The sequence below is a fragment of the Carassius gibelio genome, chromosome A9, assembly GCF_023724105.1.
Source record: "Carassius gibelio isolate Cgi1373 ecotype wild population from Czech Republic chromosome A9, carGib1.2-hapl.c, whole genome shotgun sequence".
Classification (NCBI taxonomy): domain Eukaryota; kingdom Metazoa; phylum Chordata; class Actinopteri; order Cypriniformes; family Cyprinidae; genus Carassius; species Carassius gibelio.
This window is the reverse complement of record NC_068379.1, coordinates 13,453,594-13,470,792: the sequence shown is the minus strand read 5'-3', so window position 1 is coordinate 13,470,792 and position 17,199 is coordinate 13,453,594. Positions and strand designations below refer to the sequence as shown.

The window sequence follows — 17,199 nt, the reverse complement described above, 5'->3', positions numbered from 1 at the left end:
TGTTTATCGGTTCAATCGGGATTTGTCTAATGAGACACTTGTCCTGAACGGCGCGCAGTCTGCTGTGTGTGTATGTGTGTGAGAGTGAGTGAGTGTGTGTGCGCTGACGTAGAGGTGGGCTGGCAGAGAGTTAAGTGTATCTGAGTGCCATCAAGATAAGGCAAACATCAGAAGTCCTGAAGACAGTAGATAGCTCAGTCTGAGTTACTCTGATGTGTACATGAGTTGTGTCAGATGATATCTCAGCGGAGGCTCACATTTTCATTCATTCTGAAAGCTTCAACTGATAGCTACAGCAGAAAAGTTGTAAAGTGGTTTCATGAATGAGGTATCACGACATCGCTTGGTACTCTCCAGCATCATTTTATTCTTCGTCAGATTTGGACGATCTGAAGCTGATCGCTGGAAAGCTGAGCGCGTATTGGACCGATCTTCTCCTCGAGCAGAAGAGCTGTTGTGAGAGAGTTTTGCAAAAGTGCACCAGCAGCAGCATGGATTACTTTTTATTTCGACTCTTCTGTTCTTTATCTTTGGCGTCGCTTCTAGTTCAAAGGTAAGAACTTGCTCAGTTGTTTCGTGTCAAATTTGAACGATTGCAATCGTTTCTGTGCATTAAGTGCATCATAAAACTTTCAAAAACAACAAAAGACGTTTTTAAAGTTATTTACATCCGCTTTGGGATTTACATCTTTGTAAGTTTTAACTCTTTTGTAATGTATTGTCAGTGTCAAAAAGTGCTAAGAGTTTCATTTAATATCAGTGAATCCAAGTTTTTTTTTTTTTTCAGATTATTTATTACTTAGGCCTATGTTATTATATTTTAGTTTGCAATTTAGTAGTAGTTTATAGATGAGCTAAGTTTGTAGTTGCTCATATATAGTTTTATGTAACGTTTCTTATATGTGCTGTTATGGAAGGAGCTTTACATCTGCTATTTGTCAAGCAAACTTATTTGTAATTGTATCAAATCAATCATTTTTGATGCCATATTTTCTGCATCCTTATGGTATCTATTACCAGTAACATGGTGTAATTTTTAATTGTCATGATTATTAGGCTACCCTGTTGTACTTTTGGCACTTTTGGCAACAGCAGGTTTGTATGACCTAGTAATAAAGGATCTTTTGTATTTCATAAACACTTACACAATGCAAAAGAACACAGGGTATTTATTATTTATCACTTCTTTATTTATTACCTTTTTTCGTGCAGATGTATTTGGATAATTGATAAGGTTTCATTCTGTCTTCTAGGGCAAACTCAAACGAGATCCTGGGACTAAAGATCCCCTTTGACCCTATTCTCAATGCCAACACGGTGTGTTTGACCCTGCCCGGCCTGACAAAGAAACAGCTGGATGTATGTATGAGGCATCCAGATGTGACAGCCTCAGCCATACAAGGCATCCAGATCGCCATCTTTGAGTGCCAGCATCAGTTCAGAGGACACCGCTGGAACTGCTCAAGTCTGGAGACCAGGAACAAGATCCCCTATGAGAGTGTTGTCTTCAGCAGGGGTAAGGAATGAACCTAATGAACCCATGGTGAAATAGTGACTTTTTTAGTTTGTGAACATTCTGGGAAAAAATTTGGAAGAATCTGGTTCGGTCTTTGCTTCTCTTGGGGGCTGGTGATTAGAAGTACAAAAAAGTTGGTATATGTACTTTATTAACAAACTAGACCATATGTAAAATGGTTTGGTTAGCTGGAAATGGATCACTATTGGCGAACCTGAAGTTTGTATACTGCAAACATGCATAAATGCTTGATAGTAGGAAAGCTTTATCAGCCATAGGCATATATCATGTCAAGATTGGATGTAAATATCCTGCAAGAGGGCTTCCCTGGTCAGTTAATGCATTTTACTCTGTTCCAGTGCAAGTGCTGTGAATTTGCTTTCAGCGTTTTTCCCAACCCTTAGTGGCAAAAGCATAAACCTGTTTAGTTAGTTTCTGTAACCCAAAGTGACAGTGTCCTTCAATCTTTAATTCATTTTCCCACTTCCTCCACCATCAGCGCAGCCGGGCGTACCTCTCACCTTAAATTATTTGTTAGATTGATTTGTTCCAGGTCTTTCATTGGCTTGGAAGGAAATCTAAAACAGCATTTCCATGTCTGTGTCTTCTGGCCTGTGCCTAAGTGCCGTTTGCCCCCCACAGAATCATGAGAGGATTGTACAGAAAAAAAGCAGCACCGGCTGGTGTCGTGTTTGTGTGTGTGTGTGTATTTCAGCATGCAGGTTTCCTGTGCGTGAGTGTATATGTCACTGTGGGTGGGTGTGTGTTTTAATAAGCGTGAGTTTCTGTGTTTTGAAATGATCAATTGAACATCATTCAGCTATCTCAGATCTTTGCTCTGTGCCCTAAGGGCAGCTCTGCCATCAGCAAGCATTTTTGTAAAACACACTGAATTCCAGACACTAACTGCTTCACACCTGATTGAAGTCTCAAAGGCGCTTTAGTCATTTGTAATCGCTGCCAGAGATGGACAAAACAGGACACTGAGGCGAGGCTGCATACACAGGCCTAATAAGACAAACCCCAATCTGCATTAGACGTGGGGGCATGGCCAGTTTAAAACTTGTTCAAACTTGGAAATTTCTGTTTCTCTTCAATAATAATTTATAATAAACCAACATTAGTGGTCACTCGAAATCATATGGATATAGACAGTCAATGATAAGCTTTCTTGTTTTAATAGAATCTCTCTCAGATCTTTGACATTAACCAGACAGTGTTTTTTTTTTCTTTTCTTTTTTCTTTAAACATAATTTAAACATCAGAAATTGTATACGGAAGACTCAAAATTAATAGACTTTCATTATGTGTGTATATATACATATTATGTAAATAAATTGTATGGATATTTGACATGAACCTTTTTTGCTCATTTAAATGACGAATTAGGAATTCCATTGGCTATTTATCTATCTGTCTGTTTGTCTGTCGAGAGAGAGATTCATATGCTTTCAGATTTTTTATTATTTAAAAGGCAAGATAGTAATTTCATAGGCTTTTATTTTGTATCTTTATTTTTTATTTATTTTTTTTTTGCGATTTAGCAGCAAAAAACAGGAACTTTATGTGTACTTAAGAGGGTCTTTTTATGAAGGACTGCCCTTTGATTTTAGTAAGCAGAGGGAACTATAAACTATTTATCCTTTATGGGCTCTTTCATGTTCCTGAGCATGACCTTCTTTAATTCCCCATCTGCCCCGAAAGTGATTCAGGAGAGTCTGCTTTTATGAAACCTCCATTTATTATTGTTTGAGACCATTAGTTTTCAACAAGCCTATAGCACATGCAGGCACCTTCCTCAGTGTGGAAACCCTAGAAAGACAGAAAAAACGCTGTAATTAAGTATTCTTATATGAGAATAACAACACAACTTGCTACTACTACATGTGGCTCTCATGTGTTCAAACATATTTGCTGAGGAATTTATTAAATCTTGTCGGAAAGCCTTAAAGTCTGCCGCACTTCAGGTCCAGTAAAGAGTGCAGCGGATGAGAGCTGAAATCCAGATGAGCAGCATGTGATTAGTGCAGATCAAACGGCCGCTAACGGTAGCCAGGTTAATTGCAGCCACGTTTTTGAGCTCAACGTGGAGCCTGTGCACAGATGTGCAAGTCTGTGCTTAGCCACGCTAACCAGAGCCCTCCACACCTTCTCCATTGTTCCAGATTGTGTATGCTTTGGATGCTTAAGAGCAGTGCAGCATTCACTAGCTTTGTCCTGTGAGGTCTTTCTGTCGCTTGTTGTTTGAAGGATTATACTGGTACTGCTTTCAAACATCAGGGCTCATGTGGTTTCCTCCAATACGATAGCATTCTTCTCCACAAAGCACAGAGAGAACAATTCCAGGGTCAAGGTGGGCTTTTGATAAACAACGTTTGAGCAAGGCTTGCCTGAATAATTTCTTGTATTGTCTCTTTGGCAGGTTTCAGAGAAAGCGCGTTTGCATATGCCATCGCAGCGGCCGGTGTGGTGCACGCCGTGTCCAACGCCTGCGCCATGGGCAAGCTGAAGGCCTGCGGCTGTGACGAGAAACGCAGAGGGGATGAGGAGGCATTCAGGATCAAACTCAATCGTCTCCAGCTGGAGGCTATCAACCGGGGTAAAGGCATGGTGCACGGTGTGATGGAACACTTTCCCGCCGACACTCTCGGCCCCCAGGACTCCTGGGAATGGGGCGGCTGCAGTCCCAACGTAGAGTTTGGGGAACGCTTCTCCAAGGAGTTCCTAGACTCCCGTGAGACATACAGAGACATTCACTCCAGGATGAGACTTCATAACAACAAAGTTGGCAGGCAGGTGAGAGACGGCGTTACGTTGGCTGTGTGTGTGATGTGTGACACTAAGCCTGAATGAATCAGCAGTGTTGGATTGCATTTCCAAAGAGTGCAAAGGGATCAACTTACGCTCCCTTTCAAGGTGCGTTAAAACGCAGTGTTCAAAGATGAGCGCTTCTTTTCTACTGAGATACTATAACCGTGTCCCATGTACTATAGGAGACAATAGCGGTTGAGTTTCTCCTTTTGATGTACCTAGAAGCTACAGATTTCCTCCGAGCGGCGGTTAAACATGAAGGGACGCTCATGTTGCAGCTGTGCTCTTGAAAGCTTCATCCCTGTCTGTTTTGCCAAGCCTAACATTTTTATTTGTGAGTCGTGTGATCGTTGGTTTTTCTAAAGCGAGGCCCTGGCATGGTGAGTGGTTTGTTGAACCTTTTGCCTGAGCTCCTGCCTGCATCTAAACAGACAAGCTGGTGCCCCGTCTATGCTCAATTAGGTGCTCTCATGAATCTTTTCCGATCTCCACGCACCCCCCGAACCACCTACCAACAGCAAAACACTTAAATGAGCAATAACTCCACTCAAGCAAAAGTTAACATGTGCTTCTCTGAAACGTGTTATCTTTGGATTTGGGGATGTTTAAAAGGCATTTAAGATTTTTAGCAAAATATGCCTTCCCTGGTGTTGCCTTTGATCAGTGAGATCTTCCTGGTGGCAATGTGTGATGTAAGAGATGGAGGTGTTGTATCTTTGTTCTCTAGTTTTACTAATTAGATAATAAGAGGCAGATTAGAGGCACTGTAGAGCAGTTAGGTTAAATGTACTGAGAGGAATGACAGGACATGGATAAGGTAAAGAACTGATGGATCCTAATGGCCTTTCTGAATCATTGCTTGTTACTTGTGTTTCATCAAATCAAAACTGTCTTATATTTTAGATTCTTTACTCTTTGATTTGATAACATCTTTACACGCTCTAGGTATTTTCCGAACTTCATGAGGAGCATTAAGAGCAGTGTTTCCAACAGACCTGAGGGATTTTTTAAGTTATCTGGCCACTTGTTTATTGCTTTTTCTTCACTCTTTAGTCCAAGTTACCCATCCTAAAAACTTGTTTACTTCTGTAAAGAATGTCATATAGCATTTTTTACACAACTAGTTTCAAACATAAGCAAAGAGATCACAGTTGTGTAAAGATCATCATTGTTAATGATCTCTCAAGCAGTTTTTACACAATCTGCCTTAAATGATAGACTTCTTAAATTATCTTCTTAAATGATGTAAGAACACTGGAAAGAGTATCCAAACTTGGTTAGGAGTTGCAAGATGACTGCATTATGTAGACAGAGGCAGAAACCATGCAAAAATAAGTTGGAATTTGCCTTTTTTAATGTATTATTATGTAGAGTGAGAGAAACTACAAATATTTTGAAAAAAGGCTGTCACTACATCATTGCAACTACTAACAGAGCTGGTGAAAAAGTACATCTTGTGTTTTGCCATTTTTTCCACAGCCTCTGTTAGTTATTTCATTGTTGCTCTGATATGAAAGATATTCTCTAAGAAACTCAAGTGGCAAGACTTGAGCTGTTTAATTTTATTTTACTGTAAATTTGTATCCCATGAACATATCATTATGCATAACTTACATTTTACTGATATATTCTTTTGAAAATATGTATTATAAATTCAAATCATGTGAGCTACTGCATTTTGCAAAACAGCACAGTCTAACAGCAACCATGTTATAGTTAAACTTCAAATATTAGACTGTGCATGTTTGTCAGCTAGTGTAGTTAGTAGTGTAGTCCTGAGGTAACAAATTTGGCAGGCATTTTTCTCCATAGAAACTTCCATTGCTTTCAAGAGATACATTTTTACCAGTTCATGCATTCTCTGGGAATCAAAGCCATGACCTTGGCACTCCTAGCGCTACGCTCTACTGATTGAGCACTATTTTAAAGGGGTTATATGAGGCTTTTTTAAAGATCATTGTTTTGTGTATTTGGTGTAACAGAATATGTTTACATGCTTTAGTGTTAAGAAAAAACACATTACTTTTCAAATACTGTACATAATTTTACAAGTGCTGGTCATATAATTAGAATATCATCAAAAAGTTGATTTCACTAATTCCATTCAAAAAGTGAAACTTGTATATTATATTTATTCATTACACACAGACTGATATATTTCAAATGTTTATTTCTTTTAATTTTGATGTTTATAACTGACAACTAAGGAAAATCCCAAATTCAGTATCTCAGAAAATTAGAATATTGTGAATAGGTTCGATACTGAAGACACCCGGTGCCACACTCTAATCAGATAACTAATTCAAAACACCTGCAAAGACTTTAAATGGTCTCTCAGTCCAGTTCTGTAGGTTACACAATCATGGGGAAGACTGCTGAATTGACAGTTGTCCAAAATATGACCATTGACACTTTGCACAAGGAGCGCTGTGCTCTGTGTCCAAGCACATTAATTGAGAGGCGAAGGGAAGTAAAAGATGTGGTAGAAAAAAGTGTACAAAGTAATAGGGATAACCGCACCCTGGAGATGATTGTAAAACAAAACCCATTCAAAAATGTGGGGGAGATTCACAAAGAGTGGACTGCAGCTGGAGTCAGTGCTTCAAGAACCACTACACAAAGACGTATGCAAGACATGGGTTTCAGCTGTCGCATTCTTTGTGTCAAGCCACTCTTGAACAACAGACAGTGTCAGAAGAGTCTCGCTTCAAAAAGGACTGGACTGCTGCTGAGAGGTATAAAGTTATGTGCTCTGATGAAAGTAAATTTTGCATTTCCTTTGGATATCAGGGTCCCAGAGTCTGGAGGAAGAGAGGAGAGGCACATAATCCACATTTCTTGAGGTCCAGTGTAAAGTGTCCAGAGTCAGTGATGGTTTGGGGAGCCATGTCATCTGCTGGTGTTGGTCCACTGTGTTTTCTGAGGTCATCACAGCCGTATACCAGAAAGTTTTAGAGCACTTCATGATTCCTGCTGCTGACCAAATTTATGGAGATGAAGATTTCATTTTCCAGCAGGACTTGGCACCTGCACACAGTGCCAAAGCTTCCAGTACCTGGTTTAAGGACTATGGTATCCCTGTTCTAAATTGGCCGATCTATAGAAAATCTATGGGGTATTGTGAAGAGGAAGATATGATATGACAGACCCAATAATGCAGAAGAGCTGAAGGCCACTATCAGAGCAACCTGGGCTCTCATGACACCTGAGCAGTGCCACAGACTGATCGACTCCATGTCACATCATATTGCTGCAGTAATTCAGGCAAAAGGAGCCCCAACTAAGTATTGAGTGCTGTACATGCTCATACTTTTCATTTTTATACTTTTTAGTAGGCCACGATTTATAAAAATCCTTTCTTTGTATTTGACTTAATTTATATTCTAATTTTCTGAGATAATGAATTTGGGATTTGCCTTAGTTGTCTGTTGTAATCATCAAAATTAAAAGAAATTAACATTTGAAATACATCAGTCTGTGTGTAATGAATGAATATAATACACAAGCTTCACTTTTTGAATGGAGTTAATTAAATAAATTAACTTGTTGATGATATTCTAATTATATGACCAGCACCTGTATGTCCTCTATGCCCCGCCTCTCTCAAATGCGTCGTTTTCTAGTCCCTCCTTCCGACAAGTGCAATTTGCTCTGATTGGCCAAATTCAGAATTAAATCCTCTCCTAGGTTCATGAAACAGTCATCCATAAAATGTGTTGCTGTTATAAGTAATATTAAAAATTCCTAAATACATCTACTTCCAAATAAAGTGCTTTCACCTAGATACACACAGCATCTCCCTGAAATGGCTGCTTCAATACTAATTTTGGTTACTGAAACCATGCCTTCTTTCTTTGCGTGAACATTTGGGTGGCTTTACGCAAATATTTCTACATAGTGACATAGACGTGGGACCGTGTTAGAACGAGTCGTTTTAGGGAGCGTGGCAGAGTCTTAACTTTGATAAAGAATATCTCTTTGGATTTGAGACTTTGAGATTTGAGAAATCACATCACACGACCCCTTTAAGAGTTTCACTATTGCTTTTAGCTTCAAAATTAGTCATTTAAACTGCTTTTGGTGTGGCTTCTCCTCACACAATGATAGCTCATCCGCTGTGGATTTTATACGTGGGAGGTAAGATATCATCATGAATTAATCTGCTGTCACTCTTTATCAGGACGGTACAGAGCTGAAGTGTAAATGACCGTGATAAGCTCACATGGGCTTCACTGGCAGGTTCACACAGACAGAGTCACAGATTGTTCATTGTTTGCTGCTTCCTCTTCTATAATTTGTCTCTGTATCATTCCATCAGTTTTCTGGTTCCCTTGATTATGCAGACAAAACATACTTGGTCAGTCCCAAATACATGAAAGATAGTAGCTGTGTTTGCCATCTAAAATACTTCTACTAATTATCATGCCCAGTTCTGTCTCGCTATATAAGCTTAGGCACATTGTTCTAGAGACTGTAAATTTGGTATATTTCTAGGATCTGTGTTATTGATGTATTATGTCACAGTTTCATAATTAATTAATATGATAATTACCTTGATCATTGTAGATTTTTTTTTGGCAAGACTCAGAGATGACACTTCAAAGGATCTTTATTGTTATCAGTTTCCAAACTGATTAATGGTTATTTATATTGGGTGATCTATAAAGGATGCTGGAATTTCAGGATTTCTGTCTGAGAAGCTCAATTAGGAGGCGCGGCGTTTGATCAAGCTGCCAGCGAGGGTGTGATGTACAGAGAGATGCAATATTTCTTCTGCTCCTGCCAGTAAGCCTGTTTGGCATCCAAACCTGATTGTCAGAAAACCTACAGACAAGAAACTTTGCTGCTACTGAAATATGTTACTGTTGGCAGGTTTTCTTGAGTCGGTGTCAACAAGATGAGAAAGAAATCCTCCATCTTTAATTAAACTAATTTTCTAAAAAATTCATGATATATTTACGTTTTTCCCTTTTTAGCCCATTGTCTTTGGCAGTTGGGTCCCATCATTTTGGCAGATGGGTGATGTGACGTAGGGGTCTCGGCCGGGTAGAAAGGAACACGCTCTGTATCACAGAGTTTTTTTTTATTTGCAAGGTTTGCGACCCAACATTCCCTCACCTCCCTCCCAAAGAAAGGTAGCCACTCGTCAAGGAATGTAGTGACTTTTCTGGGATGTACATGTCGCCTCATGCCCACCCTCTGGTTCTCACGACGTTCAGTCTTGTTAAAAGCTCTAATTAGTGGCTGCTGGCTATTTGGGAACAGATGTTTGAAGCCAGCAAAAGATTTTAGACATCAAACACAGCAGGAAGTAAAAAGATATTCGCCCTTCCTTCCCCAAATACAAATTTAAACAATCTGTCACTGGCCTGGGCAACACAGAGGGGGGTTGGGGAAAGGAAACTTCATAAAAGAAGATCGATTTAATTGTATTGTTTTAGAATTGGCCATTCACTGCTTCTGGCAACATCATGTGGACCGGCAGGGCAAAAAGAACAGGGCATGTTATTATGTTTGCAGTAGTTGCCGATTACATGGCAACGTCTAGTGGGGTTGTAAATTATTTTTTGCATGTTTTCATTGGAGCTCCTTCCACTCAATGAAGACCGGTTGGAAAGCCAGGCAGTGTTTCTACTTTTAGAGCAAAGCAAGCAAAGAGCAGGAGACGGTACAGAAACACAATTTATAAGAACAATGTTTTGACCTTAAAGTATTAGTGACATTTCCTCTACATCTCCTTGCTATATACACCACAAATTATTTAAATGTAAACATTTTAATTGACCAAATACATCACGGTCTGTTTACGCATCTATCCGAGACATTAATGAAGATGTGTGTTGGGACATTGAGGTTTTAGTGGAACGCCTCCTCTAAAACATCAAAGGAACAGAGCAATACACATTTAGCAATTCATCAAGAGCCATTAGATGGAGGATCATGTTGTAAAGCCACCCTGTTATCATTTTGTCCTAGATCTTAAGTGGACTCTCCAGCTTACGTATAGTCTATCTAACAGTGTCTTACTGCGACAACAAGCCCTGAACACAAAAGTGTTCCACACATGATTGTCTCTGTTTGTGGTGACAGACTGGACTGTTAGAATCATAGAACAGACTTTAAAGAAACCAATAATGCAGTTTTAAAGCCTATTATCTGTTATCTGTTGTCACCTGTACAGGGTGTGCTCGCTGTGCTACTTAAGCTGTTTCATGGATGCTTTTGTTCTCAGATGAACTATCTGCAGTAGGTTTACAGTACAGTAGATTTAAGGAATATGAACACTGCCATGTGTAAACCCTGTATCAGAAAGGAAATCAGCCTTGCTACCATATAGCAATTCTGTACCACACTGGAATAGCTGTGATATATTCCCTCACTGGGAATTTCTTTAGATAGTGGCATCAAGTATACTTATACAATTATTTATTTAAATGTGTATTTTTAGATGTGTATTTATTTAAATGCACAAATAACAAAATAAGTGTGCTTTTTATTTTCTGAACAGATTAAACAAATCATTATTAAATTATTTTTAATTTGTTCAGAAAAATCTGCTCTTATTTAATACAGAAAAAGACAAACAGGAAGAATAGTACACAACTGACTAATTTTGAGCATGTTTTTAAGGGGAATAAATAGCAATGATTCATTAATTTAAATGCGGGATGACAGAGAAAAGTTATTTTATCAACAATATCATACCCTAATAGTTTTCACCCCCAATGAAATCCAGATGAACAAAATAAAGTCCCACTCCGAAATGCAGCACGTTAAGAAAGTTAAATGTGTTGCAAATGCTGTTTCAGTTTAATAGTATTCTTGAAAATATTCAGTTGTATCCATGTCTTGATTGACAGATCCCAAATAATTTAATATTGTTGTAAAAGCTGCTTAGCTTAAATGTTAGTGTTAGCATTGTTGATGTATTGTGAAGGGAAAAGCATCTGACATGAGGGCCTGTGCAACTGTTTTGCTGTTTACTGCCTGTGGTCCAAATGTGCTACCAATGTGTTTTACTTGATCTCAGTCTGGTGCCAGTTTATGGGCTAGTCTGTCTCACTTTTTCTTCAATTAAAGTGGCCCAGATGTGGCTCTCAATTTGCTCTGCACCAATGAAATTACAGCACACCCTTCAAAACATCCACATCCAATGCATGTCGGAAAAGAAAATGTGCAAATTTATAGGCCCTAATATGTTTTGCTTGCAGATCCATTTATAGTGGCTTCTGCTGTGTTACAGTAGCCTTTGGAGCAGCACATGTTGCTGTACACATCAAATGCTGATGAATAACTGCAACTCTTCTTCCACTGTGAATCTGCTGTTGCCAAAGAATTGTCAAACATAAAGATTTGCTCTCTGTAAGGTTGAAATATGGTTTGTTCTGTGCTGACACCCTCTTTAGATTTCCAGAACATCCTGTGATTGCATGCAGTTGTGATGTAAATGTATGCTCCTCTACATTAAAAAAACGTATCCCTATAGAAACTGTAAGGTACATTGAAACAAATATGTCGATAAAGCCTATTGGTTCACAAGTTTGATTCAGTGCCAGCGGGGCAGTGCAGAGACTTGAAAGGCTTTACTTTAAGGATGTTAATCTGTACATGGCAGACAAAGCAATGAGCTGCGCTTCCTGCACTTCATCTGTAGCTCCTCAGGCTAGACGGTCTGCCAGGCTTCAGTCAGACGCTCTACCTCTCCACACACCCGATAGATTAACCTGTTGTCACTTAAGCAGGGCAGCAGCTTCCAAGAGAGCACTTCCAGTGTCTTCCTCGCTTCCTCCGCTGCCGCGCACACACACCACTCCAGCCCTTAGGTGCCGAGTCCAGGCAGAGGAGGAAGAAGAGCAATCAGACCCTGAGATCTTCCAACCTATCCTTGTAGATTCCTTAGCATGGGCTGCACATGGCAAGAGCAGGCAGGTCCACTTCCTAACTGCTGGAGGTGTGACATTTAAATTCCCATCAGGTTCTCTGCACTCAAAGGGAAAGGATTTGAATAACCTTATTTGTCTGTACCCACATCCCATTAGCCCTCAGGAACTGATTTGGCTTCCTTTCGGAAGGCTGCAGTCTCTCGAAACAATCCCGAAACGACTTTAAAACGATGAAAAGGCTGGTGCTACACAGGGTTAATCCTTGTTTATGCATCACCGAGAGTTAACTTGAGTGCCACTGGGGGGTTCACCTCAGACGTAGCACGATCAGCCTGCAATTCTTGTGTCAGTGTTTTGTGGAAACAGTTTTGTAGTACCTGATTTGCCATTGTGGGCGTATTGTTGTGATTGATAGTTGTTATCTTTGGCCTCAGTAAGGGTGTGATATCTGTTTCATATCTGTCTCTTTACTCTTTGAGCCATTCATATAAATCAGACCTGCCTCATTTGCATGCGTACCTATGGTGGCTAATAGCTTGAAATAGAAACCACCGGCATAGCCTGAAGAATTCACAATCTTCAGGGACGGGAGGTGTATGCTTTTGACAACTGCTGAAAGTGACCTGCGAGTCGAGGTGAACGGCAACAGTTGTCCGCCAAACATCAGAACATTCGGTTTTAGTAGGCCTTGCCCCTGGAGGATTGAAGTCATTTCAAAAACTGAAAATGTCCTGGATCAAGACGCCACTGCATAGGAAGGGAAGAGCTGAAGAAATAAAAACATAAGGCATGACTAAGTGGACATGAAAAAGCTCAACTTCATTTTGAACAGTAAAACCTTATCCGTTGAGTTTTGACAGACAAAACTCAACTTATCTCTAAAGATGTTCAAATTGTGTTTTATCCCATGGAAGCCCTAAACAGTGTGAAATGTGGGATTGCTAAACCTTAATGTTTGTGCTAGCGTTGTTGATATGGGTGGCTGCTGGGGCATCTGTCAGTAGTGAGGGTGGCCCCTCTTCCTCTTGGTAATTGGATCTAAAAGTTTATAGCTGGGGATGACAGATGAGTGCATTGTTGAGAGAATGGGAGGTCTGAACTTGTGAGTAGGGCATCCTCATCTCCAACTCTGATATGTCATGTGGTGAAACTTATAACCACAAAGAAAAAAAAAAGTGCATGAGCAGTACTTGGCTGAATAAATCTGTCAATAACATAACACTCATTAAGTATATTTTGGCATCATTTGTTATTTTCTAGTTTAAAATATATTAACAAAAGTATTTGAAGTAATTTTGTCAGCCAAATCAAAGTCATGCGGTCTAACCAACATGTAGAAACATGCAGAAAAAAGAAACTTATATATATGAAAAGAACCCATATAGACCCTCAAGAAAACTTAAGCTTTATGAATTTATTAATGATACTTAATATGTTTACCTATTGATTAGGTACAACTTGTACCTTCTGTAATTAAAAAATGGCACAAATCAGTGATTGAGGAATCATTTCTTACACGTGATGTATATAATATGAAAAGATGTTGTCATCAACAGTTCACTGTTATGAAAAGCAAAATAAAGATTTAAAAATATATTTTTTATTAATTTTTTTTTTTTTTTAAACCATTAAAAAAAAAATCCTGACTGATTACACCCTTAAACATAATTGACTCATCTATTAATATCGGTATAATTTTCAAATCACCACAAATCAGTGATTCACACAATAAAAGCTAAGAAGATTTTTCGCTAATAACGCAGCTTTAGTCATTGCTTTGCTAGGTCTAGATTGCCAGCTATGGTCTAGATGCTGTGGTTTCCAGATATTAATGTCTTCCTCGTCTGTTTTGCTTGTGTGCAGGTTGTGGTGGACCACATGAGGAGGAAATGCAAATGCCATGGCACATCAGGAAGCTGTCAGCTCAAGACCTGCTGGCAGGTGACTCCAGAGTTCAGAACGGTGGGCTCGCTGCTGAAGGATCGCTTCGATATCGCCACGCTAATCAAAGCCCACAACAGAAACACAGGTCAAGTGGAGCACGCCCACTCGACGCACCGACGGAGAGCCAACGCTAACGATCTTGTCTACTTTGAGAAGTCGCCGGATTTCTGCGAGAGGGACACTGGGTCGGACTCTGCCGGGACGCAGGGCCGGATCTGTAACAAGACCAGCCAGGGAATGGACAACTGTGAGAGCCTGTGCTGTGGCCGGGGCCACAACATCTTACAGCAGACTCGCAGCGAACGCTGCAATTGCAAGTTCCACTGGTGCTGTTACGTTGTTTGCGAGGAGTGCAGGATAACAGAGTGGGTCAGCGTCTGCAAATGAAATAAGCAATCATCTATTAAATGTACAAAAACTGAAATTAAACATAGGGAAAGACTGAGAAATCCCTCCCTTTTGCAATGGACTGCCATTTCCATGATTCCAATGGAAAGCACAAAAGCGGACTGAGATGTTTTGAGTGCTAGAGAAGTGTGCACGTGTTTGCGCACTGCATGGGTCCAAGCACAAGATTTCAGACTGATTTTGGACTTGCACTGCATATAATTTCATAAGGGATTTTTAATTTAAATAAATTAAGAATATGGATATATTTGTTGAGTAAATTACCAACAGAGCACTCATCGACACTACATAGTGTTTGTTTTGTTTCAGTTTTTTAAGAAATTAATGGCTCCTAGTCCTGTAATATAGCACCACGCAGATGCATGGGATTCCGGTACATAAAGAAGAGAAATAAATATATCTATATATAAATATAAATACCTTTGCACAGAGCATTTTTTCAGAAGAGTTTACCAAATTAACTCCGAATGAGTATATACATATACATAAAACCACTTTAAAACTGGCAAAAGTGTAAACTGGTCTTCATAGGCTTTTAAAGCACAGTCTGTGGATCAGTCCTGGTGACCCGTGGAAAGAACAACACTGTTACATGGATCTGGGCATTGGTTATGGACAAATCTCATGAGAAATAGATTGTAAAAAGGATCTGAGGAGACTAAAGGTAACAAAAGAAGCTGGACTAAACCTCTAAAGATGCTTGTGTGTATGTTGTTTGCCTGCAAACTGTTGGCTGCATGTGCCTCTGTTCACTGTAACAGGAACATATTCACCAGAGCTTTTAATCTCAGTCAATAGATATTTAGATATATGTATAATCACGTCCTGATCACCACATTGTAATGTGGTAGCTATAGGTCCCCTCAACTCACTCAAATTTATATAAAAATAAAACTCCAACAAGTTATTTTAAACATTGTCCCATAATGGAAGAAGAACGTTTGTTTGTTTTAATCTGCTAATTTTGTTCTGTTCTTTTGGTTTGCTTTGTTGTTGTTATATTTATTTATTTGTGTGACTTTTTTTCTCATGTAAAAATAAATGTCAAAACATCAAAAGTGCATTTGTAAAAATATACAGAGTCAGCTGAGTTTTGAGTTGTCCGAGTTAATTCCGGTTGACTTTTAATTTAGTTTGATTGTTTGCACATTTAGACCAATTATTCTGGAGAAAATGACTGACATGTAATACTGTGCGAGGTGAGCGTGATAATATGCCTTTTTTATTTTAAATGATATAATTTGTTTGAACATATAAGTTATTTTATTTTGTGGATAACTTAATATTTGTAAAACAATAAAGAACTTAATTATAAATGGTTAAAGAATGATGTTGACATTCCTGCACCTGGTCTTAAGTGTCAATTTTTTCGAAATTAAGATTTATATATCATTTGAAAGCTGAATAAATACGTTTTCAATTGATTTATGGTTTATTAGGATCTGACAATATTTGGTTGAGGTACAACTATTTGAAAATCTGGAATCTGAGGGTAAAAAAAAAAAACAACTAAATATTGAGAAAATTGCCTTTGAAGTTATCCAAATGAAGTTCTTAGCAATGCATATTACTCACTCAAAAAGTTTTTATATATTTACGGTAGGAAATTTACATAATATCTTCATGGAACATGATCTTGACTCAATATCCTTATGATTTTTGGCATTATGTTTTTATTTTTATTTTTTTTATTTTTATAATTTTGACAATGTTTTTGTTGGCTATTGCTAAAAATATATCCCAGTGATTTAAAACTGGTTTTGTGGTCCAGGGTCACATTTCACCTGTTTTGCGTGTGCAGCAGGAAGGAAGAAAACCAGGGTCATATTATACAGAAATGATATGTTGGTCATCATGCAAACCAATATATCCTATCATGCATGTTTTTTTTTTATTATTTATGAAAATCAGGAGAGAGACAGAGAGTGTGTGTGCAAAAGAAAATTATAAATAATTTCTTCTGTTCTCTGGCAAAAGTAAACTATTTTTCATTTGTGAACTGCATGCATGAACATTGAAGACAAGTACGCTGTTGCAGCCTGCAGAGAGATGCCTCAGGGTTTGAGTCAGTCGAGAGACATTTATAGAGTAGCAAAACTGATCATCTCTGCTTTTATATAAACATGTTGCAGCATAAATTCGACAAGTAACCCTTTTAATCATTAATTGCCATAAAGAACATAGTAAAGGCATAACTCATAACGAATATCATAAAGCTCCATAAGAAACAAGAAATGCACAAATAGAAGTGTACAAGATCATCTATACTGTACAATCACGATTCTAATCAGCAGATAAGTGTGAATTAATATCTGGCCAAACAAGAAAACTCATCTGATTGTATGAAACAAAATACAGAAGAAAATCTTCATGTTCTGTTAAGATTAACTGTATGCTCTGTATTTTGAGGGCCAAAACAGCAGTTTTTAGAATTTATTACTTTAATAAGCATGTCATTTTGTCAGGACAGAAGACATTTGAAGTGTGTGATCATGTTGTTTCATAAATATATATAATTCTGATGTCTATGTGCGCAAGTTATTGTAATTTGTTTACAAAAACGATCCACGGCTATTAAATGCGCAATAAGAGTTGATGACCTGATTTGAAACAGGCAAAACTAAATTCTACACATTG

The 17,199-nt window shown here is 38.6% G+C and overlaps 1 protein-coding gene across 1 annotated transcript; it reads left to right on the top strand.

The window, feature by feature from the left end:
* The first annotated feature begins 203 nt into the window (after positions 1–203).
* LOC128020317 (protein Wnt-10a-like) lies at positions 204–15,957 on the top strand. Its single transcript, XM_052607154.1, has 4 exons — positions 204–553; positions 1,254–1,516; positions 3,939–4,312; positions 14,074–15,957. Exons 1-4 carry the CDS (start codon positions 324–326, stop codon positions 14,539–14,541), a joined length of 1,335 nt encoding a protein of 444 aa, XP_052463114.1. The 5' UTR covers positions 204–323; the 3' UTR covers positions 14,542–15,957.
* The last annotated feature ends 1,242 nt before the right edge of the window (positions 15,958–17,199 follow it).

Coding starts and splice junctions, on each gene's coding strand:
- LOC128020317 (XM_052607154.1), top strand. CDS start 324: ATGAGGTATCACGACATCGCTTGGTACTCTCCAGCATCATTTTATTCT. Junction 554..1,253: donor GCGTCGCTTCTAGTTCAAAG/GTAAGAACTTGC, acceptor TCTGTCTTCTAG/GGCAAACTCAAACGAGATCC. Junction 1,517..3,938: donor GAGTGTTGTCTTCAGCAGGG/GTAAGGAATGAA, acceptor TCTCTTTGGCAG/GTTTCAGAGAAAGCGCGTTT.